The 24,034-nt window shown below is 38.2% G+C and overlaps 1 protein-coding gene across 10 annotated transcripts in view; it reads right to left on the bottom strand.

Moving 5' to 3' along the window:
• Positions 1 to 24,034, bottom strand: part of TBC1D1 (TBC1 domain family member 1) — a 112,737-nt gene that overhangs the window by 45,898 nt on the left and 42,805 nt on the right. For all 10 annotated transcript variants that reach the window (XM_074587790.1, XM_074587796.1, XM_074587797.1 and 7 more), the window contains 7 exons: positions 14,189 to 14,722; positions 11,474 to 11,563; positions 7,746 to 7,850; positions 6,989 to 7,121; positions 5,484 to 5,575; positions 3,747 to 3,857; positions 1,050 to 1,178 (listed from right to left, as the gene is read on the bottom strand). In XM_074587790.1, the coding sequence (XP_074443891.1) occupies positions 1,050 to 1,178; positions 3,747 to 3,857; positions 5,484 to 5,575; positions 6,989 to 7,121; positions 7,746 to 7,850; positions 11,474 to 11,563; positions 14,189 to 14,722 (1,194 nt within the window). The remainder of the gene's footprint in view (positions 1 to 1,049; positions 1,179 to 3,746; positions 3,858 to 5,483; positions 5,576 to 6,988; positions 7,122 to 7,745; positions 7,851 to 11,473; positions 11,564 to 14,188; positions 14,723 to 24,034) is intronic.

Here is a 24,034-nt window from a genome sequence, read left to right as displayed (position 1 = left end):
TCTGAAGTAAGCTTTGAAAGCCTAGTTTTGTCACTACAAGTTGCCTGTCTATGAGCCAATAAACTGGACTAGATCTTGCGTCAATTTAGCTGTTTGCTGGTGAGAGATGAGAATGCCCGATTTTCATTCCTTAATATTTGTTGTTTGGCATTCTGTCACTACTGTCTTTTTTTAAAAAAAAAAGGGAGGTGGTCTGACTTTTTGTCAGACCTTTGTCAAGCAGAAGTCTTTCCAAGTCTCCTATTATTTTACTCAGACTTTTTCCATGAGATGCAAAACAAAGAATATTTGAATGAGAAGACACTCCGTAGGTTTAAGTATGCTTAAACTTGACATCTGATTTGTTTTCTTAACTGCTGCTGTATACTTTCAGAAGATATTTTCAGCCATCTGTTCATGATAAACATTTTCCCAACAAGTTTTCTTGGGGATCACTGTCACAACGGAGCTCAAGTTTTCCCCACTAATAGGTGTTGCCTGACACTGTTTCCAAAGAACTTTACCCAATCTGATACTGCATAAATGCCTTCATATTCTTAGTGTCTTCTGAAGTTCTTTACGGTCCTCACCTTCAAATAACCTCTAGCATTTAAAAGTTCAGATCCCCCATTATTCATCAGTTCTGTGTCACTAATAAATACTACCTCATTAGGAACGCTTAGTAAATTTCCCAATCGTTTCCTTCTACATAAAGACAAGTGAACAATTATAATTACTTTTTTAATTGTCTAAATCTGAAAAAGTAAAAAAACCATAGGTCGCTTTTCACAAGTTCTCACATTCAACTTCATATTCATTTTTTTAAATGCCTATATACACTATTTCTCATCTAGCAATTAGTTCACTTCTTCCAGGATTTGGTGTTCTCTCTAACAAAGCCCTGCTTTGTTTTGTCTCCTTCCAACGCATACACTCAAATATTTTTGTCACTGTGCCTTTATTAACCACTTGGCTACAACCTGGAAGGATAAGAAATGTAACTTTTCTATCATTTAAATAAATAAACCAATGAAATTCTGTTCAGAGGCAATAAGCATGAAGACACTTACACGTGATAAAATACTTTCAAATGATTCCGTCAGAGATCTTTTTGCTTTGTTCTTTAACATATCTAATCTGAATCTCGGAGCACTGCTGGGCACCTCATTCACAGCATTCTCAGCAGGGGGTTGTGAAGTCTGCAAGTGTTTAAAAACATAAATGTGAAATACTCAACAACATGGAGCAGAATCTCAGTGAACAGTCACTCTGAAAACTTCTGTAACCCGAATCAATACTTTCTCTGGTCTCCTTGGCTTTTCATGCATTTTTCTCTCCTGATACTTATATGGAAGTTTAACAAACTATCCTAAGACCAGGAAATCTCTTAAAGGAAATACATTGAGTGTAGTAGCAAGCTTCAGAAGAATTGCCATTTTGATAGGGATTTATGCCTGTGTTGACAGTTTTCTTTAATGCCAAAATTCTAAATGCTTAAGTGTAACAGATTACAGATTTCTCACAGATTTACTTTTTTTCAGCCAAGAAATTAATAAAAATTGATGAAGCTCATAATTAACAAGAACTCTCAAGTGTCTCTGTTATATTAAAATGGGGCTTTCTAAGGGCCAGAAAGATGTATAACAATCTAACTCTTCTATGTATTTCACCAGTAGAAACACTTCCACCTTAAACCTAAAGGTCTATTGAGAGTTTTGCTTTTTAAATAAATATTTCAGTCCATTTTTAGTGCTTGTGAAGACTAGGTAGCGAATACAAAAATGACACTATGATGGAAATATTACCATCCAAACCTAACACCTGCAGTAGAAACCGGAGCACAGTTTTCAGTGTTATTTTGGGGGGTTCCTCTTGAGGCTGGCAGGCACTGTAGCCCTCTCTATCTGGCCCTAATTTCAGAGGTCCGAATGTTTGATCTATGTAACTATTAGTATGTGGGCAGCTGAATAGCACATCATCACCAAATAGTCCTGTCTAGATATAATTTTAAAGCATCCTATTTCCAATATGACAAAGTTACAGGCTTCTGTATTTTCTTTTTACCTTCACTCATCTTACCCTCAAAGGGCAAACCAGATGCTGCCTGCTATTATGCTCTTATGAAAAGACACTTATTTTAAAGGTCATTTTTGTTAAGTAAGATCCATGTACTAGTATCACATTTTATTTTTTTCCTCCACTGATTTAAATATTAAAAAAAGTGATGAAAACCACAAAAGTGAATACCTATGTGGAAAAGAGGGAACATGGACATCAGGATGTCATGGGTTCATGACTGCTGAGACAAATAACACTGACAGAGTATACGTTCAAAGGTATCTGCTATTACACAGCTCTGGAGATAAATTAGTATAACTTTTTATATTTACTCTGATAAGACAAATGATGGACTGAGGGCAAATCAACCCTGTTCTTAGAGCACTGGCATCTTTGCAAGTGTCAGATTAACCAATTTTGGTTCCAGCAACTGAGCAAACAGACTGTAGCAGGCCTTAGGAATTTTCAAATCATACTGAAGATGTATTAAGATATGATCTTGCTCAGTATATCGCTATTTCCAAGCCATTCAGGACCGACAACTATTTGATAATCAGTTGGCATTAGACCAAATACAAATATTTCAGGTATGATGATAGAGGACCCCAAGCAATGTTTATTCTTGTAATGCCATAATTACAATGCTTTATTCTTAAAAACGTATTTCTGGTGAGATGCCCAAGACAAGAAATCAGAGAACGAAATATGCAAAGTTCTCTTCCTGCTTTCTCAGGGAGGTAAATAATTAGCCAGTAAGCCATAAAAGGAAAGGAGATTAACAAAGTGAACAAATAGTAAATGAAGACTTCCTGCTATTTCCCTAATTTCTTCAGGGGTCTAACTACTCTCCATATATATTCATTTGCTAGTTTATATCACAAATGGCCAACAGCAGTCATCACAATGGAATCACCAGCCAGCAGTGGTGGGAGAGACAAGATTTTTTAAAGGGTCAAATAATTAGAACTGAAAGTTTGCAGAGAATGGGTGCTGATCCTCTTTTCGATACCGACCTCCAAGGTGCCTCCAGTTAGTTAGTCACAAACCAAGGCATCCAAAATCATTAATCCCTTTTGAAAAATCTTAACTGCGCTGTATAAAAAGCCAGTTAAACAGCACTGGTGCAACCTGATATAGAATGAAAGGGAGCTCAGCTCTTTGGAAACGAATGAGAGTCCCTGCTGCTGTTTCTGCGGCAATCCTCCTCAGCTGCTCCTCCTTGAGGCCACTTCAAAATGTGCTTTGCACACAAGAAATAACTTCCAGCTATGGAGTAAATGTAACAGTCTTTATCAAGGCTCAAATCCAATGTATTGTCAGGACACCGAGTCACACAGACAGACAGTGGGATGGCAAATGCCACATATCGGTTGACAGCAATTACAAATTCATTCCATATTCTCTCATGTACATTGAATTTTCATTGTACTGAGAAAGAAACAACCAAATTAGCGGTCTACCTTCTTTGCATGTCTGTCTCCTAGGCCTCAAATCAGACTGTACCGGGTACCTCAAAATCAGAGATATGCCTATTTTGCTGCATGACAATAGCCTATGAATCACAAGCAAAACCAGTGTTCACCACTGCCTACAGTCTGAAGTTCCAAAATGCCAGTGATGGACATTTGCCTTTGGAAAGATATAAAAATGGAATGGAAGATTTTTTCCTGGATCTTCGTTACATGAACTAAAACTGAATGATTGCTTACCTGTTTTCCTTCTCCAACATGAACATGGTCCTTCTGTTTTTCTTCATACATGTTTCTCAAAACAGAGATAACCAACTCATTCTCTTTTTGATCATTTCTTGGTCTTAATTTCTTTAATTGAAAACACCACAAGCAAAGTAATTATACATTTGTATAACAGTTAGCAAATATCTACTCTTTTCATTTTGCCACTGTCAATACACCGTAAGAGCGAGTTTAACTCAGTTAATGCTACCACTTTTCCACCAGAGGACACCAGTGTCCCAGGCAAAGCAACAACACAGCCAAACGCTTGTCCTCGCTTCAGAATTTACACGAAAGATAAAGGACAACCGTAGAGGTATCAAATCGCCACAAGCAAATAAAGACTTTAAAAAGTATTTTTGCCAATTTGCTTTTGATGTAAAGAAAACCAAAACACTGTACTTTTGAGTTTGTAGCACACATGAAGTACTTTCTTGCAGTTATATAATGTACAACCGTTCTCCTACAAATCTTTCTCATTGGATTTTTCATTTTTGGGAAAAGACATAGGTATTTTAAAAATTAGTGCACGAGTTGAACATATTTGTCTCTGCTGCATTCTATTTATATCTGAATTATTGTAGGAGAAAATGTTTTTTAAACAATTTATTATAGAATTTAATCCCAGAAACCGAACTTTTGAAAAGCATATGCATTTTAAGCTTATTGATGTAAAGCAGAAGATACAGTATGAATTAGCTAATGCCAGGGTAGCACATCAGATTAACAAAAATATCCTTAGAAAGTTATCTGAAAATACAAATCATTGTTACAACATATGGAGCTATAAGAACGCAACAACTAAAATTTCAGGCAGCCCAACACAAAAAATCAGCTGAAAAAGATAGGCAGGAGAGACGTACTTTACCCTTGGTTTTCCCAAGTTAATAGTTTGCAGACTCTCACCAGAAGCGATTAACAGTTTCCTGTGACTACTAGAAGCTTTAGGCTGTTAAAACGCGTACAGAATACTAAAATGCCACAGTGCCAGCTAGCTGTTGTATACTAAGAAATTACTTAACTCATGGAACTGCTCCCGCAAAGTAACTTTCCAAATTTGGTGCTAGATGATAAACTGCCACATGGAATCACACAAAGAGACTGAAATGACTCAATAGAGGAAGGAAACATTATTTTTAAAAAAGTCTGAAATTTCCTAATCTGCAATAGTGTGCCAAGCCCAATGACGTTTCCTACAATATTCACCATCTGTCTTTAACTGAGCTATGTTTTCCTCTGTGCTAAAATGGATTTCATTCAGGAGACAGAAAGTTAAACCTTTTTAGTTAGTTTGACAAGTATTAAGATCTACGGTAAGTTTTAGGCAGGACATTTTCTGATCTGGGAATGTTACAGTAATTTGTTTTGGTCAAAGTAACAGTTGAATGTTCTCACAGTACAAATTCCTGCCTTCACCCACAAAAAACAACCCAAAACCGTGCAGTTTTACTCAGTGAGAAGGCAACATTTTCATGGAAAACAAGTATTGAGGGAACAAAAGTGAGCAAAATAAACCATTTTCATCAAAATACAAGTTTTTAACAGCTTCGGAAAAATAATAATATTGAAATTAAAGCACAAGGTGATTAACAGTCTATTAAATAAAGATAATGAATAATTCACAAAAAAATGAAAATAACTTCGGTGCTTTCACACTGATGTTAGCAAAAAACATCAATTGCTTTAAAATCTTGCAGGAAACAAAGAGCTTACCTTAACCTCCTCAAAAACAGAGGCCTGCTCCTGGTTATTTAGTGTTGTTAGATGCTTTTGTAGTTCTATTTTAGTCTTAGAAGGGTGTAACCCTACCAAGAGGAACAAAAAAGAACAAATCACAGGATCAAATTTGTCAGAATTAATCAATCACATAAATACGCACACAATTTAAGCCAAAGCTCGTCAGTTATTTGAGCTGACCCGTTGCACTGATTTCATAACAGGCATTAGAAAGAACTCTGGGTTAATTTAATGCTACTACTGAACTCATGTCTTTAAAATGAGGGACATGAACTCTGCAACGAGGAGATTTACTGAGCACAGACCAGGATTATACTCTTAGCTGAAGATGCCATTATCACACAAGATAAAATAAACCCACAATCTACTGCATTTTAGCAGACTGAATTGTTGGTGTTTTATGCAGTACTGTTTGGATTTTGCTTGTGGTATAAACATAATTTCCATTGCTTTTCTCCAATTTTTATGCCTTGTCCTCTTCTGAACAAGAGTGTATTTATTGCATGTTACTGAAGTTCTTGCTTTGCCTGTTGCTGAAAACATTTACTGATAGTCTAAAGCAGGCTACCCTTTCATTCAGATTATTTTTTTCTGCTCTCATCCTGGATTAAATTCCTTTCCTCTATTTTCTGTGGGAAAACAGCAAACCATCGACAGTATTTTGTACTTCAGTTTCTGATCATACCATTTCTCCCTCAGAAGCAGACAGTACGATTAACCAGATGTCACGATTAAAGGCATTAAGAATCATTTGCCTTTAAGAAATTTCTCAAAAACCATAGCTAGCTGAAGACCAAAATAGAGTGAAAAGTAGTTTTGGAAGTTCTCCAGTTTCATCAAATTAATACTAGATAGGTCTTAGTCCAACAAGCTACTGTCATGTGATCTGACAAGCTGCTGTTGCCCTTTATTCATCCCAGACATTGCTTAAATGAACAAAACCTAACTGTGAAATTTGCTGAAATCCAAAAAGGGTTTTTTTTGTTGTGAACTTGTTTTCTGGGCAACAACTACAATTCTAACTGCTGCACTTTCATGAAAGACCTTAGATCAATGCCACAAACATGCATATGAAAAGCTCACTGTTTAGTTCATGTTTAGTGGTATCTAAGTGGATTCAATAGGACAGCAGGTCATAGCTATCGCAGCATATTCTTGAGAAGTTCCTTATCTATAATCCTCTGCATATATGTGGCTAATAGATCCAAGCTAGCGATAATTCAGCAATATTTAGACTCTTAATTAGTTTTCAAAAATTTAACTGAAATACAAGAAAGGAGCTTAACTTTTGATAGAAAATTCTTATTACCTTACAAATAACTTTACATTGCAGTCCTCGAAATAAAAAGACTGCCTTTCAACCCTCCATCCCAAGTCCCAAGTTCTTTTTGTTAGTTCCCTTTAGAGTTTCACACGTAAGATTGTCCCCCAATAAAATTGTTAGAAAGTAATATTCAACCAGAAAGTTCTTTAAACCTCACCTTCTATCTTTTCACACAGTTTATGCAAGCTTTGCATAGGGCATCCTTCACAGAGCTGGGGCTGTGCCTTGGAAGTTTGTTGCACAGCGGCAACGGTGAAAGCCTGTTTCAATGTCATCATGATTTCATCAACCTGAAAAGAAGAGAGTACAAAAGGACAGAATTTCACTCCTCCCGCTGAGCTTCTGTTTTCCTTAACGCAAACACAACAGTCTTTTAGAACGATACTACTGCTTGTTTGGGAATGTGCTTATGATTAAGAAGAAAAGCTGTTCCCATGCTGTTTATGCACACAAACACACAAGCAAGACAAAACTCATCGTGAAGTCATATCTCTCTTCCACACCACCCAATTTTATTGCTGTGGTCTAATAAAAGATACTGCCTCTACCTAGAACCTTCTTCTTGTCTGTGATACAAAAGCTTACTGCAGTTGTGATGCACGGCTAGTGTGTAGTCCTGATTTTCTTAACAGGTACACTATGAAAAAACCCTCTTCCAAAAGAGAGGCATGTGGTCGATAATTTAGTTTGTGCAATGAAAGGAAGCTTTATTGGATTTTAAAGGGGATTTAAACTTCTGCTTTCAAAACAAATTAAAAGTTCCTTTGCAGACTGCTATGCTAGTTATATTTTTGAAATAATTGTATTTCTGAGTGGAGCAGGATTTGAAGACATTCAGCAAAATACAAAGCATGGAACAATAGAAAACTTTTAGGGCCTAATATTCTATTAGGCTCTTCTTATATTTCACTTACCAGTGCTTCATCTGTACACTGAAACACGTAGCAAACAAAATGGAAGCCTCCATTTTCTGAAGACTCTCTGCAGATGAATCCAAAGTGATCCACATGTCTAATTCCCTAGCACAAAAACAACAGTAATGAAGCGGTTATATTTACTTTCAAAGTTTTCTACCTGTATTTTTCCCAGTAACAGAAGCATAAAAGGCCCAACAGCATTACAGATAGGTCACATATCTCCATTCTGCTACATTAAAGTCGTCTAGCCATTAAAAATCTATTCTGTTATAGAACTTATTACTTCATGAATCTTCTAAATTTCACTTAAGTCATAGGTTGCTTGTTGGGGTTTTGGGTTTTTTTTGGGTTTGCTTTTTTTTTTTAATTACTGAATTATAATCGATCCATTGTAAAACACTTACAGGGATGAAGAAACACTATTCAAGATATATTTTACTCAATATTGGAAACAGCAGAGGAAAAAAGCGCTCTGTTTATCTCTTTTGCTTTACATTTGTAAGAGCAAATCAAAGCAATAACGAAAAATGGATAAACAATTTTTTTTTCATCTAAGAAAAAGCTTGGCTAGTTAAAAAATGAAAATGGTTAAATATATTACTTAAAGATCATTCATGGAAGCATTTATTTCTCCTAAAAGGCATGCAAATTCAGGCACAATCTACTTGCAGCAGCAAATAAACAGTACATCCTGGTAAAATGCTAAGAGGGTTTTTTAATTGCTGTGCATTTTTTTCTTTTATGAAAAGACTTTCAGATGAGTAGAGTTAGGTGATCCCAGTGCACGTCTCCTCGGTGCACCATTCCTGGTAAAAAAAACCAAACAACCATAAAGGTACGATGATGAATTACATGCACAGTGGTAGAGCCTGTTCATAAAAATTCAATTACACTCAGCACCATTTTACTACCTTCTAGCTGTCATGGCACAACAATATTAAAGTCGGGTAAAGAGAGGCAATAAACTGTTGTCTCAAAAGTCATAATGATGAATCACAGTAAATCAGAAATTTTAAATGAAATTTGAACAATCTGAAGATGTCAAGCAGGACTTTTTTGGGGTTGGGGTTTTGTTTTTTGTTTTTTTTTTTTTTTTCTTTTCCTTGTTAACACAGCAAGAATCTCTGAATATTCTCTTTTTTATCATGAAGAAAACATTAAAAAAGCATTTTAAAAGCATAAAAAGCGAATACTTCTATAAACCAGAATGGCCTGGTGTCCCAAAAAAAGAAGATGTTATAGCATCAAATATCCTTAAGCAATCCAACAAATGTTGTCTTATCATTTGAAATAAAACTTCAGAGTATGCCAGCTGAACATCAGGCACTAATATGCCACGAGAACAAAAAGATCAGGACATTCAAATGATGTTAAGCCTGCAGCTTGTCCAAATCTAGCTCCATTGGATATCCAGGCTAAGCATTTTAGGAGGCACCAAGAACAGGCTGATGCAACCCACAGACTCTCTCCCTCCATCATCCCCATCAGAGACGTGTACAGAATGCGCTGAGCTCCCTCTCTAATCCCCCAGCCCATGTTTCTGAAAGCCCAGTTGCCATGGTGGAGCGAGCCCTACCCACAAAACTGCAAGGTACCAGGAGCTGACAAATGCTCTTAGCTGTTTCAGGTTAGCTAATTCCAATACTGCCGCAGGACCACATACTTCTTTCTGCCATCACAGATTGGGCATTTGGGAAATTAAGTACCAATCCCGATCTCCCTAATAATTTAACTCGAGTACTTTCAAGAGATTATTAAAATTCTTGTATGATCAAGATGAGTCCATAAGATCGTTCTGTCATGTCTTCTGAATTGTACATACTTTGGGGAAAATCCCTCTGTATCCCAATACCAATATTTGCCCAACTGACATAACATTTTCCCAGCAACACATTCTTCAGACAGGAGGGGAGAATTCAATGAGAATCTCACTTCTACTGCTCTGAGGAGCACAACTGTCTGCTGACCTGCAGGGCAAGTCACAAAGTCTACCCAACTAGCTCCTGCCTAAGGAGACAGCCTAAGGGAACATGAGGATAAAGATTTTTCTGTGATCCAGGAGTTCTCTTCAAAGCTCTTGATCTGACAGCATGCAAACTACTTATGTTTACTCTGAAATTTTCAGAATAGGTACCTGTATGTTTAGTGATGAAAGTTATCCTCATCAAATTACAAAGTCATTTATGAAAATTATATTTTGAAAATTATATTTATATTTATGAATAAGCTATCCTCATCAAATTAACAGTCATTTATGAAAAAAATAATCCCCAAGAAACTAGAAGCAAATAACAGCAAATCATATTCCCTATATTTGAAAATGTGTAAATAAACCTACTGAAAAAAAAGTTTTGCCCAATATCATTAAGACCAGAGCCTATGATGCACTGAGTAGAGCTTCACTATACAAGTCAGTCAAGTGCAAAACAGTCCCTAGTGCAAGAAAGAGTGGCAAAATTCACATCCTGGTATACTAGGTCTTATTCCTACCCAAGCCCCACCATACAAACAAGCATTGCACTGTTTTAATTCAAGGCGAATTTTTAGTTAAACTAGCAGGAACGTCCACTCCTCAATAAATGTAAGTTTATTTATGTAGTTACAGTTCAGTTTAATTTCTCAGAGGCTTAAACTAAAATGATCTAGAACAGGTTTTAAAGGAATTAAGTGTTCCCTAAGGACTCTACCCTAGTTTAATGAATTACATTCAATTTCCCCATTCATTTAAACAGAATCAAATCTGGTACACAGAGAAACTAAATACAAATAATGCCCTGCAGAACAGAAAACGGCTGGGGAAAGCCAAATCCCTGCATCATGACAGTGGTTAGTTATCAAAAGCAATTGGTCTATGAAATGTTTTCATGAAGAGCCTGGTTTCAGTCTGCAGATGGATATTTGAGCAACTCCCAAAGGGGAGTCCTGCGCTCCTGTACGCAGGGCCTGCCAGCAGTTAGTGCAGCTGCTCATACAGGAGTGCTGGAATTGCCCAAGATATCCCATGTCCTTGGCGTGACAGTGACTGTTCTGCCCTCCCACCGCTGAGCCACTGCAGTAGCTGAGTGTGAATCACACGCCCAGGAACCTGCACAACGCCATTACCGCATCTTCACATGCATAAGTTGCATCTCTTTCAAGACATCACCACTCAAAATCAGTCATTAGGTAAATTGCACCTTCACATAATCCACGCACAATCAAAGTCAGAGCCACGAAAATGAGAGGCAGAATGACAGGGAAGCAAACTCTGTGGCATAAGGAACAGGGATTAATAGTGAATGAGGAGGCTTTGAAGCATGCTTGCCCTCGGTGCATCGCACACGCAACCTCTGCATGGCAGAGTACCTCTCCTTTCATTATCACTTCTTGAAAAATACGGCTCAGAGAATCACAGATTTGCACAACTGTGAATCATGCCTGCTGAAATCTCAAACCAGAGCTGGGCGGCCGACCCAGCAAGCCTGACCAAGGTGTTCCTCCTAGCCCGTATTATTCATCCACTGCACACAGAAGTGAGTCTTTATCTCAGAAATTACAGTGCAAAGCATGAGAAAAGAATGAAGGCTTTGCAAAATTACTGATTAACTAGCAACTTGTCAATAGCAATTACTGAAACTGCTGGGGTGAGAATCCATTTGAAATGCTAGGAGAGAGGAGTACATGAGCATTCACAAGTGAACAATATTTAAACAAAAAAAGAGAGGAAGAATACATTGCAGCCTTACCTGAGAACAAAAGGATATTTCTTTAAAGCTTTTTTCAATTGCTACTTTTTTTGTGTCAGGACTGATAAGGTAAACTTCAGACTGGCCAATCTAAAAAGAGCAAAATAAATAGCAAGATGATAACAAGTAATATTACACTTTCTTTTGCCTTGTTACAGAAATGTTTCCTGGACATACATCTCAAATTTTTTTCTACCTATATCTTTAGGCCAATTAGTGTTTTATTACCAGAGAAAGAGAGAATACTGAAACACCATTGTTTTGGCTTTCAGAACTCTGCACATTACTGAACTGAGATTTAGTTTCACATTTGAGACAAGAGACTGAGAATAGTGTTTAATTAGAGGAGAGTAATATTATACCACAAGTAACATACTTTGCACTGAGAAAATATACTCACACTCCCTTTTCCTTATTTTCTGCAGCCTTGGCACATACCACATTCCCAAAAGCTACTTAATTAAATTATCCTAAAATTTAAATCAAAGTGTGTGCCTCTTCCTGTATTCCACCTAATTAACTTTTAGAAACTTATTTATTTATTTAAGACACACATAACATTTAATTTAAAGACTTAAACTCTAAAAATCATCTTACTGGACTATATTTTCTAACTTAATTTAATCTCTAGGTCATTTGTACAGGCATGCCTGTATCCTGATGCTAACTTTTGACGGGCAAAGCATTTTTAAGGTGAAACTATTGTTTTCAATTTTTCAGCTTCTGGCAATGTTTTTGCAACATTTTAACAGCTAAAATTTAAATTCCTCAGTTTCTAGCACATCAGAAAGTCTACTAAGGACATGTTTCTCATCAGATTTTAGGGAAGACGGGTGGAATCTGGATCCATTCATAAGCATGACTTAGACAAACCTGCTGAAGCTTTAACCACTACCAAATCCCAAAAGATGCATGTAAAAACATCAGCAGCACCAATATACCTGGAATTTCTGCAGGGGGGAAGGGGGGAATCCTGTGTGTGAATGGACCAAGTGGGATGTGCCACCTCTGTGTGTCTAAAAATGGTCCTGTGCATTCACATTCCACCTCGTCTGTCACTTCAACCAGTCACAACGATTTTCCCCAACTCCCTGCTGGTTTCCTGGTATTGTCCCCAGGACTGACCTCGCACATGTTCATGGGGTTATTCCTTCCAACACCTACTCAGCAGCCTCCTCCTGCTCACTGCTGCCTTCCCCTCCCTGCAGCAAGAGACTCCTTCTTAGCTCAGCCCCACATACTCCTTTCACACTTGGTCCCAGGGCAGCAGGGGATCATCTGAAGACAACTGAACCAAGGAAAAAACCCCAAACAATACAGCCCTCTCCTCCCAACAAAATACATCCAGGAGAAAAGACTAAAAATAAAAAAAAAAAAAAAAAAAAATCAAAGTCCTAAGAAATTGGCTAGGAAAGCAGTTCTTCAGGAAGAGACACCAAAATCCTGACTGTCTGAGCCAGGCGAGGAGAGTCAGTAGATAATTCACCTGAACATTTTTGACACCTCTGCTGCAGTCCTGGGAAAAATCCAAGTAAGGACTTCAGCTGGGAAAATACAATTTTTTTCCCCTGGATATAAAGTTACTTTTAAGTGTTTCATAGGTAGCCAAACACAAATTGATGAGCAAAGGCGAAGACCTGTGCACGCTGCACGCACACCATTACTCCTACCTGCTGAACACGGGGGATGGCTAACCAACAAACTCAGCTCTGCCACGAGCTTGTGGATACCGGAGGCACAAACCACAGTTACTTCACTTCCTTATATTCAGCTGAATTTAGACCGGCTGAATGGCAAAAGAATACAGCTGTGCATACTAAACAATATTTTCCCAGGCAAAAAGCAACCCAAGATGGAAAGCCAGATCAGCAGTGCCCCACAATTTGGAAATGAGCTCGTCAGCAGGTGACTGACGTTATATTCAGGCTGAAGCTGCATGTGTCTTTGAGAACTGTTGCTTCTATTTAATATAAATTAAAAATGTACTCACTGGAATAAGAGAATCTGGACATAAGCAGCCCATCTGTAATCTCCCTATCTCTAAAATATGTGCCATGAATTAACAACGGAGTCAGGTTTTGTTTAAAAGTTAGGCATTGTTATAAAGGGCATCTATATTTTCTGTGTGAAATATGTGCTCAGAGGAAGAAGGTAAACATGGAAATTTTTTTACTGGAGCACAAAATTTCTCTCCACCTTCTTCCACTTCTCTCTCTGATGCCAGCCTGCCACGACTAAACAGAAGTTTTAAATCAGGTACACCTAACTACACCTCTTTCTGTGTGTTACTTTTCACAGACATAACGCTTTGGCAATCCTTAAAGCAGCACTTCTCTTGACTCCCACTCATGGTTCAGTCCTTCTGCTCTAGTTACAGGTAACTCATTCACCTGGAAATTTATTTCTGCTATTACTAGCTAGTGTAATTGTATTGTGTAACTCCCTACTAACTTGCTGTAGCTTTCTAAAAGCTGTCTTTAGAAGCCCAGTGTTTCAGGTAGTGCTGTTTTAAACTATTTCATATAAACTTATTTTGACTACATAAAACAATTTACACTGACTGGTAATGCTTTCTAGAGAAATAGGTGCAATCTGGTAATTGCAATTAAGTTATTAAAGAAGTAACTGCCATCTTTCAGAACATCTGCTTTGGTGTTTGCCAGTCCAAACTCCAAGATGTGAAAATGCCACCAAGAGCTGCAAATCTTGCTTTACCGTAAACAACATCGTCCGGTTTTCTGCAATGTCTGTCGGCTGCACAACACTGTGTCCATAGATAAGTTGACTTTTTAGGTTCAGTGAAATTGCATCTTCTTCAAAGGACCTGACAAAGCTGTTACTCCTATGGCTTTCCTCTTGCAAATCCTTCTTAAAAGCAAAGGAACGAAGCCCGGGCTGAGAAAAAGATTTCCTAATTGGCCTTTTCTCTTCCTCTTCACTGACCAAGGGCTGGAAGACAGATCGAAACTTGTTGCTGAAAGAGAAGCCTCCAAAGTTATTGGCAGTTTCATGTTGTTGGGATGATGAGTTGAAATTCGACTTTTTTGTGCAACTTGCACGATTAAATTTCTCAATGCATTCATCTATCAGTGCTGGAGGTGCGTTTTTATGTGCTACTGTCACCCGTCCACAGAACAGCACCTCAAACTTTTTGGCAAAAGGGTCTTCAACATCTGAGAGATTATTCTGAAACTCTTCTTGACGAGCAATTTTTCCAGCTTGTCGAATAGAGCTTATAATCTCAGGCACCTACAGGACAGAAGAAAAAAAAATACACAGCATTAGCATCTAGTGCCTTATGACAAACAATTTGCAATGCTAAGAGGTGCTCCCTGCTGTTATTTTTCTGGAATTGCTGGCTTGGTTTTCTTTTCTGGAAGACGAGTTGAAGTGATCTTATATTTTTCCAACAGACACACTATAAAAGTTAAACACTGACTAGATGAATTGCTCATTTATCTACCTGCCAGGAGTTCACCATCATCAACACTTTGTCAGAAGAACTTTGTCTCTTGTAATGCTACGTGTTTTCAGTAAAACTTTTGCACCTGAAGGACCCAGTATAATGGGACAAATTCAAACTCAAAATGAAAGATAAAAATACTTCAGAAAGCATAAGAGAAGCCACAGACTAATTAATTGGCAAAGTTATTTAATCTCCGTTATTTTTCCACTCCCTTCTCTTACTCAAGCATTCATGTCATGTAGATTAATGAGTCTCTTGCAAATTTGCTTTCACCTTCATAATAGCATATTACATTGCTATGGCAGTTTGGTGTTCGAGGGTGGTTTTTTTTTAACTGTAAGTAGCTTTGTTTTTTTAAAGAAACATATTAGTTATTTTAGATGTTTATTTTTATTCTACTATCCTACTTGACACTCTCAAATAGTATTACTTTCACATACAGTATCACTTGCAGGGCATCTGCATGAGAGAGCAGTCTGCTACGGCCCACAGATGTTTTAATTATAAACAAAACCCAAACTGCCATCTGATATATTTTAAGTAACAGGAAACGGTCACAGTTTCTTATATGGTTACAAGGTAGGAACATGCATGTGCTGTCTGGTAAACTGCTGCAAGGCCAATGCTCGGCTACATCTCCCTGCTTTGACTGGGCTAGGAGATGAAGGTGCTGCTGCCGTAACAACAAATGTGGGGCCACCATCTATGATTACAACAGATAATTCTGCCAACTTTTTAATTCCTCCAAATTACTTTGAGAAAAATACATGCTAAGCGTGACAGTTTCCTGACAAAACAAATTTGCTCTGTCAAGCATCAATTGGAGCTTACTCACTTAAAAGTATTTGGTTGCGGCCAGTACAGAAGGAAGTCTGGGAGGAGGAGACAAACAGCAGCCCAGAAGAACCATCTCCCCTATGAGAAAAGGCAACCCTAAACCTAAAGAACGCTTCAGAGACATGACCTCTGTCTTTTTCAGACATTTCTATGGTTATCTAATGCCTAATGCAATAACATACGTAAACCAACACAGGAAACAGCAAAGGACTTAGAGGGGGAAAAAAGGCTGAACAGTAAAAATTGAATTTCACTATTCTGGATGCTCAATAGGATTCTTTTTAGACAGGAAAACACAGATAGATAGATACGGGTGGATAGATAGATACACACGCACACAGAGCCCTACTGGATATAAGACAATAAGTAACAGATTACAAAATAAATAAATAAGACGACTCAGGAAGCATTACCTCACCCTTGAGCGCAAGGCATGAGTCATCAGCTAATCACCAGCACAGACAATGGGGCAGAGGTAAGAAAAGCAAGGTCATGACTTCAGAATTCTGTTCCCGCTACGTCATGAACCAGCCGGAAAGCCCTGGGTTCGGGCAGTGTTGTGTCTATCTTTTTATTCATATACAAGAAGAACGTAAGGGTATAATGAATCTTTATTACCTCAAATGATATGCATTTGCTCCACTGTGAGCTCAAGGGTCACCTCAGTTTTATTTACCAAATAGTCCTTCAAAGAACCAATTTTTAGCCAGATAACATATCAGGATGACAGTGAAATATAAAACTTTATTCTACCCACATTTCAAACTGCAACTGCTTTAGCATTTTCTAATAAACACATTTTACTCTTATGGGATGGTCTGGACTCACCAGCCATAGGCAATTTTACTTCTGAGTTGCCCAGAATACACGGAGACCTGCGATCCCATCTCTGCTTTTGCTGAGGCTGCAGAGGTGACAGCGAAGGAACGAGGTATTTTCTGGAAAACGCTCATGTCATCAAAGCCAGGAAGGTCAGCCCTCACCCAGGCAAAGAGTACCACCATCTCAGTCAGGGTTAAGGTCCCACAGCACCATCCACACTGACAACTACACAGAGAGTTTCCAGCAGTGCAGGCGCTGCAAGGGATACAGCTCAGCTAATGCCCAGACAAGGCATTTGGGATCCATCACAGATGCACGGTTATTGAATTTCATTTCTTCCATGTTTTTTGTTATCAAACGCCTCAGAAATTGACAAAATTGCTGTTCAGCAGTGGCTGGACTTTACATACAGACAGTAGTTAGAGAAAGACACTACATCGCACGGAATGACTTTGCAATAGGTAATAAACCTCATGTTTGAGGAGACCTAGTGGGCCTGCTGATGAAAACCAAAGGGAGTATTTATTTATTTTCACACATGCTAAGGCTTGAATTATGTCATTTATAAGTAACAGCTGGCTTCCGTGCCACACTTATGAAAAACACTGACTCCTTTGTTCCTGCTTATTAACCTAAAAAAATTCACAGCCTGTTAATATCATTTTATTACTTCTGATTAGGCAATCGATGCAGTATAGCTCTAGCAGAAGCAGCAAGTCACCACCTCAGTTTCCTGTGACCCTTAATGTATGTTAAACATTAATCTCTTTTCATTAGTAAAGAAAGACAAGATGCCATGATGAATGGGAAAAAAAAGCAAAATACATACTTCCCTGGAACTGTTCCTTGGCCTGATCAAGATTTGTGCTCTTTTCATCTACCTGTACCATTCCAGGCCTTTTATGCAAGTATCTAGAATCAAAGAACCCACGCGGTCCTGCGTGTCCTCTGACCCTGGGTCCCTCACAAAACAGACCAGGATGCTGAATACATGAAGATCAAGTAAACATTAGTTAAAAAAAACACGAAAGAAAGGAAAAAAAAAAATCTGTGAAATGTAAATAAATATATTATAATTATTTCAAATTATTAACATAAACAATGTAGGCTCTATCCTGGCAAATGTTTATTAACCACAGCTGGAATTCTTCCAGTTAGGAAGCATGCCACTGGGCGAACAGTAACCACATCTCTTGCGAACTTCCACAATTAATTAAGATGTAAACTGAATCTACAAATCTTCAATTTGTATCAAAAAGCAGCAAGGACCAAGTTGCTGCTGAATTAAGTTAATGTTGCTTGGAGGTTTTTTAAAGGTTGCGGGGTTCTTTCTGAACATAAGAAAAAGTCTTTTTTATTGTAAGGGTGGCAACATGCTGTCACAGGTTGCCCGGAGAGGCTGCAGAGTCTCCATCCTTGTAGATATGCAAACTCTGCCTGGATACAGCCCTGAGCATCCTGCTCCAGGGGGGGCTGAACTAGATGACCTGCAGAGGTCCCATCCTATCTCAGCTTGATGACTTAGATACCAATATCTCCTGCACATACCTACAGGTAATTGTATCTGCTAATCTGAACTTGCTAAAACAGTGGGGGAGGACTGTTGCATACATGCATTTCTTCCTGCCACATAAATTCTCTTTTCTAGCATAGTTCTATTCTTAAGTGTTTACTGACTTGTTTCTCAGTATAAATATGTAATTAGTGGATAAAGATTATTTCTGTAATGAGAAAAAAAATGACTGCTGATGACCTAAAATTGTTTCCCTAAACCCACAAAACTAAGTATAGAACCACAGTGTAAGCAACCGTGAAAGTTTGCCAAACACAGAACATTACCTTCTCATCACTCACTCTGGGCCAAACGGGACTGGCGAACAGAAGACACCACTGAAATATATTAGGAAAAATTTTTGCATTTAGAGTGTCTAAATTAGATACAGAGGAAGAACATGTATCTATAACCATTAAAACTAACAGTGGACTGTTGTGATTTTTGTTTGTTTGTTTTTAAGTATGCCATGTTATTCCTGCTATGACGAGAATGTTTATTTTGTAGAGACAAAGCAGGGAATTGAAATGTTGAGTATTCTTGTGAACTGACTCTTGGGTAATCAAGCAAAACACTAACCAACACCTAGAACTTCCTAATGCATGTTAGTCTACTATACAAACAGCTACAGCTTCTACACCAGGCACTAAATCATGACAGAAGGCAATTAGTGTTTTAAGCATGCACAAGTTTGCTGCATCTGAGGAAGGAGGAAGAATTCATTACCTTCACAGAAAGAGAAACTGCAGTTGCATTTTTTCCCCATGCAACCAGAAGTCATCCTGTAAGTTTATATATGAGCATGCAGTGAGATGTCACTATCTCTAGCCTGTCAGTGGATTTGAGAAAGAGAAACTATTTTAATGAAAAAAGTCCAGTAACAGCTGAATGCAACAGCTGCCTTTTGCTAAACAAGAGCAGACTAAAAAAAGGTTCCCTGTTGCTTTAATACACAGTAGGTAGGAAAGCAAATTGTGCCATGGAAGAGGAACTGTTAACATATCAATTGGCCAGGACTAGGAGGAAAAAGAAAAAAGGTGGGATGATTTATGATTTTAGATGCTACGCAGTGTTTATACTTACAGTATAAACCCATCGGTTTATACCTACCAGTCCCTTCGTAAGGCTTCAGGTCAATGAAGGGCTCAAGCACAGGCTTACCTATTTCAAGAGAGTAGGTGGTTTTGTTCAATATAAGACAGACCTGTGTTGTCAGGAACTGGTCTTACACAATAGACTCCATAAATTCTTGGAGACTGAAAAACATTAGAGTGAGATCTTGAGTTGAACCTCAGAACGTCTCATACCACCCCAGCTGGAATAGAGCCTTCAGAATCTTTCATAAAGCTCTTGAAACAAGTAGATGTTTTGATTGAGTTTTGCCTGACTACTCAAGTATAAGAGGACATCTGAGTTATTTTTAAGTGTTTTTACTTGCCTTTTTTTCTGACCATAGCAGGCTCAATAAAATATGTCAAGAAGTCTAACACACTGTTTGCTGTTAATACCTTTCCTTCCCTATTTTACTAGAGAGTGCTGCCACAGTAAAAATAGGATCCACAGCTACATACCTTGGGAGAAACCATCTAGTTGCATCAGGACAGATATTTTTTGTAACCCATAAGGTATTTATAATCATGGAATACTTTGTCAAAGCAGTAGAAAAGAAGAAAGGAAAATCATTTTTGAGACATATACAACACATACAAAAAGATGATAGGGCAAAGTACTTATTTACTTTTTTTAAAAGACTGCATCAAATCTTTGATTTCAGTGGTTTGATAGGTACTAAAAAGCAGTTGTTTTCAGCACATGTCTAGCAAACCAGCTGTAGAGTAATAAAATAGAGATCAATGCTTCCTGTCCTTATCACTCCCTAAACCCACACTAGCGGTCAACTAACTTTTTTGAACAGTTTTCTCCACTCAATGGATTTAAAGTTCGGTATTTTTAGACCCAAAGCATTTTAATTTATAGATTTCACTGGGATTTTTTTTTTTTTTTTTAAATCAAGATACAGCACAATTTCTCCTTTCAGAATCACAGAATAATTTAATTTGGAAGCAACCTCTGACGGTGCAGGCCCTCACATAAAGCAAGGCAAGCTTTCAAGTTAGATCCAACTTCAAACTTAATGAGATGCTGGGGGTCACATCCAGCTGAGTTCCAAGTAATCCCGACCATGGAGACCCCACCACCTTCTCTTCCCAACAGGAAGCCTACAGCTGCCAGAAAAAGAAGGGCAAGACACAATCAGATGAGATTTCATGAGAAGTCTTGCCCACTAGTTTAACCAAAGAACAAACTAAAAACTTCTATCACAAAACCACAAGCTTTAGTTATTCGCTGAAGTACAAAGAGAAGTTTTAAAAGTCACAGAATTTCCTTATTCCTTGCCATTAGTAGAAATTCAAGGTAGAAAAGGGTAACAAATTTTTCAAGTTAATTTCCATTTTGGTGAAAGACCTTTTATATTCAGGTCTTATCTCCAGTGTCTTCGCAGGGTTTTTTTCTTCTACTATCTTGCTTGGAGGCTGCTCTACAGCCTCTTACACCTTGCTCACTTTTTCCATTCATTAACTTCAATTCTCATTTTCCAATTTTTCACCCCTTGACTCCTAGTCAACAATTCTTTGGAGTACTTTCATTATTGGCTTTTTTCCTTTGCTATTTGTTGACTTTCATTCTTCCCACAAAGCCATTTTCGAAACAAGATTCAATTCAGAAAGAGAGGCCGAAATTTTATAGTTCCTTCAGTCCCTGGATGACAACCATCTTTTGCAAGCTCCTCTCAGTTTGCTCTGTTTTTCTGTGCATAATGATCTCACCATGGGTAAAGTCAAAGTGAGATTCTTACCACCAGCTCCCTAAGTTCTTAAGATTGCTGGGTGCATGGAGAGACAGTTCACCTTTGCTCCCCAACTTCATGCCTAAATGCATATAATCCAAAACTTTGCTGCTGATAAAAGAACTATGAACTGTGCCCCTCTCAGCAGCTTCATCATCTGCACATGTTGGTGTAGCTCATTTCTCTCTCATGCAGTAGCTATCTAATTTAACTAGGGAACTTGTGGATATCTTTTGAGAAAGAAGAACAAGTCAGAGCAGAAGCAGAGGGCTGGTAGTGGTAGCCAAGCTGGCAGCCAGGGGGGCTAGCCACATCGCAGGTGTGCTGCTCAGGAGGGACTGTGAAACCACACCTACAAAGGCAAGACAGAGATGTTGTTTCAACCATGATAACGGAAAGCTCAATGACTGAGTAATATCACCTCAGACCTATGAAAGGAAAAGCGATCATATGTGTGTCTACTTTCAGGTGCGGTTTGCTTCATTAGGTTTGAACAGGCATTATACAGAGAATGGGATAAGTGAGGGTGATGGGGCTGAGACTTAAATTTTGCAGGGCTGTATGCAAGAAGCTGATGAGCAAGAGTGCACTGAAATTCAAAGGATATTCTATGAGGGGCTGAAGAGAGTAATCTGTTTAAATCCAGTTCTTTTTGACTTGGAGCATGGTGCGTGAGTGACTAGTGTCCTATGAGATGACTCTGACACGGTTGGCTCCATGTAGCCAACACGTACACTTACAGTTTACACATTATCATAAAAAGCCATAAAGGTGACTACACTTCCCATGAGTGCTACCTCCGGAAGGTTGCTAAGTAATGCAGACTGATGCCGCGAGTACTGTATGCCACTTTCACAGTATCACATTCCTTTTCATATTACCAATCTCAGCTCAAGAACCTTCCTCATGACTCCTCAGCTAGATGGAAAAGGTTACACTTTTTGCAAAGTCATGTGAGTTGGAGAGCACTCCATGCAATTTAGAGAGGCACAAAAAGGTTTTCTTTCCTTTCCGAAAGAACAGTATTTGCAGAACCTGTTTATAGATTACTGTAAACAAGCTCAGAAATAGAACATAATTGTACTTGGTGTTCTAGTGAAGTTGGACTGCTCTATTTTGTGGTGGTGCTTCCTCCCCAAGAGAGATGCATCATGTTGCTGATAGACTTAAAGATTTTCTTTCACATGCTCTCAAGACATACTTTACTTGAAGGCTAAAATACAATAAAACCTGGCTACTCTCCATAAATAAAACACTATGTCCCAGTTTGATGCTTACTTTTGGACCCCTCCCCAAGAAAATACATGATCCAAAACCCAAACTGCAGCTGATGGAAGGCCTCAGCGGGCTTTTAGCGCAGCTCTGAATGCAGTGGCACCCGACTGGCTCTGAAGGGGGTATTCCTACAAAATCTACTTTTGGGAAGCCTATTAGCATACTCTGCTCTATACCTGGAGTGCTTATCATATGGTGTTCATTAATTCATTTTTCCCCAGCCCTCTTCTGTCCTAGCAACACAAACCATTTCTTTTCATCTTGTACTGCTTCATCAGCTGCTCCATTCAGTACAATAAACTTTTAAGCCACAAATGTGAAATAAAGCAAGGCAACAGATATTTCAAAAGTGCATTAACATCTTCATAGTGTTATCTTCTCCATCTTTTGTTTCAAAGTTTTCTTTTCCCACAATTTCACAAATGAAACCAGCACCTGAAGACATAACAGTGGATGCTGGCCCTGCCTGCAGGATTCCAGGCTCACATTTTACACGGTGACTATTGAACAAGGAGACAATACCTGTTGTCAAGTAATACCGAGAAACAACTGTGCTCATTCATTATCAACAGAGATTAAATCCTTTTTTTGGAGGGGGAGGGGGAGGACAGGACGGCTCCCTTCATAGGGTTGATACAGGCCTGGGACCGAGTTGGAGGCTAAGAGTGGGAAAGGGGATAAATCCTATTTTTAGACAGTTATATATAGAAAAAGACAGCAACAGTATTTGAAAGCTTTCAGGGCAAGTTTTCTTATAGTACTGACAAAGGTTAAATTACAGTTTAATAAATTTAAACTTTAACGCTACTGATTCCTAATGTACCGTGCATTCGATGTAATGGAAGAGAAGGAAGAACAATACAAAGAGTACACCTAAATAGCCTTCAACTTCTAGCAAGACTCTTAGTACATAAGAAGCACGTAGGGAAATTGTTAACAACCTACAGAATTTGACTGTATTTTGAAATGAACGACTCACAGAAAGCTTACTGCACTCCTATGATTCACTGAGGACTATTTACACTAAAACATCTATCATGTAATTTGAATGAAAACTCGTCAGGGTTTTTTTTGTGGAGAAATTTAGCTACAATATGATAGGTCATGTTTTAACTCTCTTGGAAATAGTTGTTATCAAGGACAAACCAAAACACATTGTTTTCCTGAGGATATTTTGCATTTACTGGAAGCTATCAATGCGATGTTATTGGGAGCAAAGGGAAGATCAAGCTGTTTACTCAGTATTCCCTCCATTAAGATACAGCCAGATCACATTAGGGAAGTTTGCCAATTTTTCCTCTAAAGAGTCAAGGATCATTCTCCTAAAAAGTCAGTCCTTCCAATTCTTGCTGATGATAAAAGAATTGGATCGTGCTTTCCTGCTGCTCAAAGATAAAGCTGTCTTAAAATTTTACAGTAGGTGAAAAGTTCAACTCTGTATTCTATTCTTCCTCTCAGGTCCAGGTTTGACAAAAATCTTGCAAGAAAAAAGAAAGAGCTTGGAAAAAGATGCTTTTGTAAGTGGCCATTGCATAAATCTTTACATCAGGTGCCTCTGAAAGTCACTGTAAGAGACACAGTATGTCTGCACTAAGTACATAAGCACGTTAGAAAAATCTAGAGAGAAAGGAAAAACAGATGGGACAATAGATATCTGAAAAAGGTTATTTGACAATGTGTTCAGAGGAAGATGATCAGTGTGAAAAAATGTGCCATTCACTTACAGACTGCCTACAAGACAGCGTTTCACTGCAAATGCAT

This window comes from Larus michahellis, chromosome 5 (genome assembly GCF_964199755.1).
Source record: "Larus michahellis chromosome 5, bLarMic1.1, whole genome shotgun sequence".
Taxonomy (NCBI): Eukaryota; Metazoa; Chordata; class Aves; order Charadriiformes; family Laridae; genus Larus; species Larus michahellis.
This window is presented reverse-complemented; position numbering and strand designations above follow the sequence as displayed.